Here is a 9,021-nt window from a genome sequence, read left to right as displayed (position 1 = left end):
AAACAAAGCTGTCATTTTGCTTTTACGTTACTGGTCCGGCCCAGACGCGATCAGACGGGCTGAATGTGGCCCCCCAACCAAAATGAGTTTGACACCCCTGGCCTAGAACATCAGATGAGACTGAATGGTGTTACATACATCCACATGTGATGATTCCCTGCTAAACCAGCACGTAAGCACCCCCACCTCCTGTTGTGGGTGGGGGTGGGTGCAGTCCACCAACAGAAGGGACATGAATGACAGTCCAGAATATTTTCAATTCTTTCTTTAAAATCAGACGTTTCTCCAGTTATGATCTCATTCATTGATTCACGCAAAAACCAGATGCTCATAACAGAGGTTTCATGCTGTCCTTCTGTGACTGACAGATCACAAAAACACGCTGGGGGGGGGGGGGGGGGTGTGAACATTTCCCTCTGGGAAGAAGAAATCACCTGCAGAATCAAACCTCGAAAGAACCACCATCTGCTGAGTCCAGCAAAGATGTAGAACCACCGGAACATTTGTGTAACCCTTGTTCTAGCCTTGGCACTTTAACATTGGGAGTTGGGTCATCTAGACCCACTAGACAGTGCTCTGAACCTTTTTTCTTCAATGATTTGTGATCTTCACTGGTGTCCATGGATTACATGAAATCTTTCCACCTTTATCATGGTAGGGGGAACATGTCAATGTGAGGGGGGGGGGGTCATAGGATAGCACAAGGGTTAAAGGTTTGAGGTGAAATTGACTTTAGAATGTGCAGTTTTTGCTTTAAAACCTGACATTAGTTGAGTTATGTGCACTGGTCTTGTGATTGTAAAACAAAGACTTCTCTTTTTAGGCTGCAAAGAGAATCTTGTTGAAATGGGGGTGCTAGTGATAACTGAAGGCCTTGTGCACTAATTGTCTGAAACGGTTTCATGAAGGCTGCTGTGTGTCTGCAGTGTACAGCATCTACAGTATGATGCAGACTCAGTTACTGATAGGAGCTTTCATTCGCTGTGTCAAGCAAAAGGCCTATTCATTACCGAAATAGCCTTAACCCTTGTGCTATCCTAGGCACTTTAACATTGGGAGTTGGGTCATCTGGACCCACTAGACAGTGCTCTGAACCTTTTTTCTTCAATGATTTGTGATCTTCACTGGTGTCCATGGATTACATGAAATCTTTCCACCTTTATCCACCTTTGTCATGGTAGGGAGAACACCTCAATGGAAGGGGGGGGGGTCATCTAAGATAGCACAAGGGTTAAGATGTTTGATTCTCTCCTCCAATCAAAGTTTTTTTTTCCACAAATGAAGCTATTTTATCTCAGAATAAAACTATTTCTTTCAAATCAAATGTAAGTTGGCATTTGGTCAGTCTAAAAGTGCTGGTCAATTCAGATTCAAAGCTCATTTAATTTACCTTTTGTGGAGGTTGTTTGCACCCTGGATGTGTTTTTTTTCCAAATAAAAACACATAAATCTGTATTAACAAAAAGTCACTGAGACAGCTGTTTCAAATGAGCATCTGTGGGGGATTATGTATAATCTGGGCCAAATCCCTAAATCGCAATGTCTTGAGATTTCTTTCTAAGAAAAACACATGCGAGCGTGATTCTCTTTGAAAGAAATCTTAATAGAGATTAATCACAATTGCTGCCCGTTTTAATGACTTTTGGGCTTAAAGATGTTCAATTTACTCTGATTGAGTTTGAAAAAATGTTTTTGAAATAACAAAAGCTTTAATGTGTTTTTTAAATCAGACATGATAACGTTTGTGTCATGTTTGATGTATTGACAAAACAAAATTGATGTGTGAAATTGAAACAATAATAACAAGTAAAAAAAGCAAAAATATTTTGCTATATACGCAAAAACCAAAGACAAAAATAAAAGATCGTTGATTTTACATGTTTGTTCAGAATTTTCTTGTCTTTTTTTATTAACTTTTTAAAAAATGAGTTTTTTTTTTTGTCTTCTATAGTTTTCAACTCGGTTAACGGGGGATTTAGTCAGACGGTCCCTAACTGGCGCGCACGCGCGCGCAGTTTTGGCTAGTTGATGCTGGAGCGCGGAGCAGCGAGTCTGTCAGTCCCGCTCTGCAGCAGCTCAGGGCGGCCGCTCATCAACATCCTCTCGGCGTTCGCGGAGCCGGAACGCGGTGCGACTCCGAGCCCACGGAGAGCGACACCGCTGCAGCCTCGCCCCCCGTGGGGGGAACACCTCCGTTGACATGAGGACATCTGCTGCAGCGAGTTGTTCCAGAGGGCGGAGCGGGAAGCCCGGGCGCTGTGGCTTTTCTCCCAGCGAGTGGTGATGCGGCAGCGGAGCGCCTCCGTCAGGTGATAACCTGCTAGCTGTTAGCATACGAACGAGCTAAAACCCCCAGTTCCCGAGAAAGCAGCAGGTTTTTCAGCCCGGTGTTTTTCTCACCGACGCCCGGCTGAAATGTCAGCTAAAACGGACGCAAACACGAGCATAGGATGTCTTTTTATTTTAAAACATCTCTCCGAAGCCCGTTTTTTTTCTTTAGCCAGCGTTAGCAGGGGAGGTTAGCCGCTCGTTAGCTAGCACTGTGGATCGGCTAATCAGCTCACGGAGGCTGGCACCGTCACGGACTGAAGTCTCCCCGCGTGACGGAAACGTCCCCGGTGACGAGGAGCAGCCCTGCAGACCGGAGTCACCCATGAACGGGCATCGAGCAGTGAGGGGGGCTGGTTCGCGTTCATCATCCGCACCTGGAGGATCCAAGTTACGGTTTACGGGGGGAGGACGCGCAGAAGTCCGTTAGTTTGAGGCCACGCGGGGTCCAGACGGACGTGACCGAGGAGGGTTTTTCCCGCTGTTTCTAACTTAATGTCATACGTAACATGAGACGGACCGCTATTTAATAATAAAAACCTAAATGTTCCACCTTGTCGGCATGCACGGAGCGCCCCCCCCCGTTTTCTCGGTCTCTTGATGATATTTTTTATTGATGTTTTTCTCATCATTTTAAGCATGAAGGACTATTTTTCCTGAGTGGAATAAACATATTGTGGATTGTTTGAACAAATTCCTGGGAGACAGACAGGTTTAGCGGTTCAGATCCCTCAGGATCAGGCTGTCTGACAGAGGTGATGAAGAGTATGTGAGGAAGAGCTGCAATGAAAAGGCTGCCAGACTGAAGAAGTTACAGCAGAGGAGACGATCGCTATAGACTGACAGACGGGACCTGTTCTATCCAACACGGGAGATTTTTCCTGCTTGTGATTTGGGATTTCTCTGTTTTCTTCCAGATTCATCATGACCTTTTCCATCACCGAGGGACCTCAGAGCTTTTTTCTATCTGGATTTACCATCACAGGGATGAGATAATAGTCAGCCTGTCGGTACATGTTGCTGCAGAAACCCTTGTGGCTCCCGTGAACTCACCCCGCCCCGAGTTAAGTTCATTTCATCGGTGGAACTATGACAACGCCGACTCTGCTGCCACTGTCGGGCCGCAGGATACCCACTCTGTCGCCGGGCGCCTCCTCCTTCCCCCACCACAGGGCCACTTTGAGGCTCTCGGAGAAGTTCATCCTTCTCCTCATACTCAGTGCCTTCATCACTTTATGCTTCGGGGCCTTCTTTTTCCTCCCGGACAACTCTAAACACAAGCGCTTTGACTTGGGCTTGGAGGACGTGCTCATCCCTCACATCGACTCGCCGAGGGAGGGGAAGCATTCTCCGGGACAAATGGTCATACACGGACAAGGACGGCACGACGAGAACAGACACCGGTAAGAGACACTCGATGTAGAGTTCATGACGGCAGGTCTGCATCACCGCTGATGTCCTCTGTACAGCGGGCTGAGCTCAGGTTGGATTGCCTTTTGGGTCTCCAAGGAGCATTTTTAGTTTTTTTATGTTCCTTTGCTGTTTCTAATCTACTGCTGCAGACTCAAATGGATTTTTCTCCCTTTGCACTTAAAGTGTCAGAAATGCAGATGGATGGCAAGTAGAGTAAGACATTACAGGTAGAGTTTTCCTTCATGTTTCAGTCCTATAACACCTTGTTTACCTGTTCAGTTGGTGTAGTTGGTTGTTAGAAATTGTGGAAGTTTACCTGTCAGAGAGATGGCTTTATGGCACACAGAGGTGTTCATGCTTTGAGTTTGTGTAAAGTTCCCACTTTTATTGCTGACTAGCTGCGTTTCCGTTCACTAGGAAAATTGCACAAATTGAGTTTGTGATAATAAATTTGCCTGATGGAATCGCAACATTTTCAGAAAAACTCGCATTTATTAAAAAAAACGATTTTGTGCTTGGAGGAGGTGATTTTTGAGACTGATCAAAAATGGACATATTTCCAAAAAACTGCAATGAAAACTTTTTATTGAACTAGAAGGAGACGCATTTCCAGAAGAAACTGCAGGTTGAAGGCTATTTTGCTGAATGAAAATGAAACTTAAAGAGGAATTAATGGAAAATAAATATATAAATAAATGATCAAAGTTGACCATAAATACAGTAATAACAGCACAAAAACAAAAAAGATATTTTTGTGAAAATCCCAGCGTCGGGTATCGAACCAGAGAGCTTCTGCACCAAGGATTCCCCATTTATTTCAATGGAGGCAAAAATCCTGGAATATCTTGAAAAGTTTAAGGATTTGAAGGACCAAAAGTCACAGCTGGAAAAAGCTGAAAGAGCTGAACATTTGAATAGTTGAATGGTTGAAATACATGAACAATTGTAGGAGTTAAGCAGCAAAAAATGGAGGAAGATACTAAAATAAAAAAGAAATAAAGAGAAACAGCAAAACGACGTAGCGATGAGCTGCTTGGTAGGAACTGGCGGCCTTGGTCGCTGCACAGCGGGCGCCACCAGAGGTCCCACATCTCATCAAATGTTGAGCGTGTCACATGGAATTGTTGGATCCACAGCTACTCTGGAAAATCACCAACCACCATTTCTCAAAATGACTTCATCCGTAGCCCCTCCCACCTGTAAGGAGATCGCCACTCTGTGGCCTGAAGAAGACGCCGACGTCTCCTTTGATTGATGCCTTTGATTGATGATGAAGAGCGCTAGCGCAGTGGCAGAAACGTGAATGTATCTGTTTTTAAACGATTGCTGACATCCATCGTTTTTGAATGACTTATCGTGTGACTTGGTTTGTGTTTATTAGCATAATAATGATTTAACGGAAACAGTGTAATTGCGAATTTTTTTGTGACATTTCTAGAATTTCAGTAGCTTTGCGTCCGTGTTTAATTGAAACACGGCTACTGTTGCGTTAAAATTCTCTGGACGTCTCTTTGACCTTTTTTCACATTTCCAACAACCTTTAGACTCTTATTCTTTCACTCTAAAGAAAATCGCCACATTTTAAGTTCTGAACGCATTTATGATCAATTATGAACTCTAAAGGTACTTTTGTCTTTGTTACCCAGGCGGATGGAGCTGATAGTTTCCCACCTGGTTCCTATGGAAACAAGCTGAGTTTTCCGCAGCGCTTTTGCATAGGAGTAGAGTTTTTGTTAAACGGATAATGGTGCAGTGTTGGATCATGTGGTGTTGTCTGATGGAGGCTGCATTTAACTCATTTTTAGACCTAATGGTGCGATCTGTAAACCCTCCCTGTTTAAAGGGGTGGTACCTCCTCGTTAGTGAATATTGACAATGATTGGGAATAAAGAGCACAAATTACAGGTGTCTGTTACCGGGAATGAAAAGACTGACAGGATCATTTTCTCTTTGGCTTAAAATAAGTGAAAACATGATGGATATTAACGCTGTTCCTGCTGATCACATCCTTCATTAGTGTCTGCGGGTCAGACGTGGTGATGAAGCTATTTCTCACACTGATGCATGTTATTCTGTTCATATTTGCATTCTCAAGCATCTATGCTGCCTACTTAAAATAATGTAATCATTGAAGTGAATCCATGTTTCTAAAGACCCAATGAAAATACTGTTCTTGGTATTTTTAACATGTTCTTGTAGCGTCTCATGATGGAGGACATGTCTAAAGAAAATAAGGATTAAAATTGCATTTCTGCGTATTTCTATATCCAAATCGTGGGGAATCAGAGCCGACAAAAGAAAGCAGTTTGAAAAAGCTTGTAGTTTCTATGAACAAACCACGATCAGCAGACCACAAGCTCTCTGCTCTGCTCCATTCTGATGCGTCCATTTGCAGACAAATAGATCATGTTCGTCTTTATTTTCCTCGTCTGGCATCCGGCTCAAAACTGATGTCGTCATTTACATTGCACCTCTAATGTTTGGGCTTTAAGCTAGCGGGAGAGAGGGTTGATGGGAAATCAGGCTTATTACTCCGCACCAGCAGGCCCGTCCACAACTCAGAGGTGAATTTCTGATGAACTCCTGCCACTCTTCAGAAACTATGTCCTAGAAAACGACACTGGTTTGGGGATTTTGGCTAAAAATGGCATAATCATAAATAAAAGTCCACTGAGAACACTTTAACAAATGATCAAAAGATGATTGGAGCGGAGCTTTAAAGGAAAGCTTTAGTTCTGTCAAAGTTAGCGGTCTACAGGAGCTTCAGCATGACTGCATAGTATATTGTTGTTAGCAGAACAATAGTTGTATTCTTGTGTTATCAGAGAGGTGTCAGTGTTTGAATCATGTTTACACCTTTTCTTTGCTCAGCAGCAGAAGACACCAAGTGTTTAAATCTTTGTAGAGCTGAAGTTGAAGCCCAAAACTTTTAATTTTTTCATTATTAAATAAACAGCTACTTCAGCATGTTTGTTCATTGGATTTTTGAAATGTGAAAAGACAAAAAACTATCTTTGTATTAGGGTTGGGCGATGTCCCCTAATTTGGCCGTTGACGATGTTTGCTGTCAACCATCGGGATGGACGATGACATCGTCGGGGGGGGGGGGTGTTACATTTTTCGTTCTTGTATAACTGCTATTCGTTATTTTGCTTTTTTCATTTTATCTCCCAACTAATGGTTAATCCGCGATGATCCAGTTTAAATTAGGGAAGTGACTTTAACAGAAAAAGTAACAAGCAAGATAGAAAAGAAGTGTAGTCGCTCCCGCACTTCACTAGTGAAGTGGACCGGCGGAGCGCGGACTTAAAGCTTTGTGTTTGATGGGAAGGGGGGGGGGGTACATGAGCGGTATGTTTGGGAGATTTAAGACTGCGATCCCTCCCGCAGCTCTAGGGGTACAAGCAACCGAACTCAGAACCGGGTCTAAACGTGTGTCTGAGCACAGCTCGGATCGTCAGCAGACACACAGCGGTTTGAGCATCAAAGCAGAAATGTCGCTCAGTCCTTAGAAAACATTCAAACAATCACGCGGATTTGTGTTTCCAGTCGTGTCCCGACTAAATAAAGGCTGTTATTCTTACACGTTTACTGAGCTGACATGTCAATATATATAGCCCCTCGGTGCTGTTATCGTTTTGTATTGAATTGTTACATTCAATAAAGTTTGGAAAAAAAGCCGCTCGGCGGAAGTTGTATCCCCTTCCGGTTTTCAAACTGCGCATGTGCGAATACTGCGCATGTGCGAATGATTTATTCCGACCGAAATTGTGACCTTAGTGAACGTTTTTATATCCTGAAAACATTTTTCTGGGCCCATCTACACGGTTGGATTCTAATCCGACCATTGATCCCATCAGGATATTTTGTACATGTAACCGCGGCTTATGGTGTCGACGCGCAACGTGGCGGGGGCGTGGCATCACGATGGTGGTCTCTCCATCGGGATGTCAGTCACCCATCACGATGGACGATGATATCGTCCATCGGCACAACCCTACTTTGTATTGGATTCAAGTTAAAAAGTGGAGAGCTGTTGATCAGACTTTCTATAAACTTGAAGTAGCATACCTGAAGTTTGGGTTTACTTTTTGAAAATGTATTTTTTTTCTATTCATATGTCTTATGCGTCCATAAGAAGGGCTGGTTGTTTTTATGTTTTCCTTTATGGCGGTGCTCTCACTCTGCATTTGTGCTGCTGTCTTAGTTAACCCTTGTGCTATCCCAGGCACGTTAACGATGGGAGTTGGGTCATCTAGACCCACTAGACAGTGCGCTGAACCTTTTTTCTTCAATGATTTGTGATCTTCACTGTTGTCCATGGATTACAGGAAATCTTTCCACCTTTGTCATGGTAGGGAGAACACGTCAATAGAAGGGGGGGTCATCTAAGACAGCACAAGGGTTAAGAGGTTGAACTCAAACGGTCTCTTGAAAATGAGGTGTGCTTAGAACAAAGAACACCTAGATCCTCCAGTTCTGACTGGATGCTGTTAAAAATCCCAGCATGCTCTGCTGTTTCATCAGCTTAAACTGAACGCTGCACAGGTGAAGCGACCGCGGTGGTGGACGGGTTTTTTTTCACTGGCGTGCAGACGGTGGAGGAGGAAAGGACAAAAGAAATTCTTAAAAAGGAGATCCAGTAAAAATGACTAAGTTGACACAAACGCTAACCTGCCATTTGGTGACTAACCCTCTTTTACTACAAAAGAGCAGAAAATTGTCAATTTTGGACCCTTCAAAATAAGTCTATTGCAATATACGTATTCTTCTAGAGAGAAAAAATTACATTGCGTTAAATTATTGTTTTATCACCCAGCAATAAAACGACTGGCAGTGAATGGCATGGATGACTGTGAACTCATGAATGCACCTCACCTTGTATGCCAACCGGTCAGTTTGCCTGCCTTTTGGCAGCTTAGACATGTTGAAAATTACATTTAGCTTTTTCTTTTAGTTGAGCTACAATAAACATTTACATACACTGGTCTTTATGTTCTTTACATCAGTTTGTTCCTCAAGTGTCTGTGTGTAACTTTATCAACTTCTGGCCTCTCATGAGGAATTTGGTCAGGACTACAGACATAAATGGCTTCAGTGTTGAGCTTTGAAAGCCCAATCGTACTGCTAACAGTTTAAGGCATCGTCTGGCAGTTTGTCTTTGGAGCAATAATGTGTGTTGGCTCCGTAACACGAGTAGGCAGTTTGACCTGACTTACCAACACAGCGCATTTCCTCTGGACAGTTGGACATGCTTGTTTTTCTGCAGTTTGCCGTGTT

The 9,021-nt window shown here is 43.4% G+C and overlaps 1 protein-coding gene across 2 annotated transcripts in view; it reads left to right on the top strand.

Moving 5' to 3' along the window:
• Positions 1 to 1,981: 1,981 nt before the first annotated feature.
• The window catches only part of man1a2 (mannosidase, alpha, class 1A, member 2), a 105,127-nt gene continuing 98,087 nt past the window's right edge, over positions 1,982 to 9,021 (top strand). For both annotated transcript variants that reach the window (XM_023950575.2, XM_078939856.1), the window contains exons 1-2: positions 1,982 to 2,309; positions 3,246 to 3,731. In XM_023950575.2, the coding sequence (XP_023806343.1) occupies positions 3,418 to 3,731 (314 nt within the window). In that variant the 5' untranslated portion in view covers positions 1,982 to 2,309; positions 3,246 to 3,417. The remainder of the gene's footprint in view (positions 2,310 to 3,245; positions 3,732 to 9,021) is intronic.

The sequence above is a fragment of the Oryzias latipes genome, chromosome 21 (genome assembly GCF_053564925.1).
Source record: "Oryzias latipes strain Hd-rR chromosome 21, Olatipes_Hd-rR_3.1".
In the NCBI taxonomy this organism is placed as follows: domain Eukaryota; kingdom Metazoa; phylum Chordata; class Actinopteri; order Beloniformes; family Adrianichthyidae; genus Oryzias; species Oryzias latipes.
This window is presented reverse-complemented; position numbering and strand designations above follow the sequence as displayed.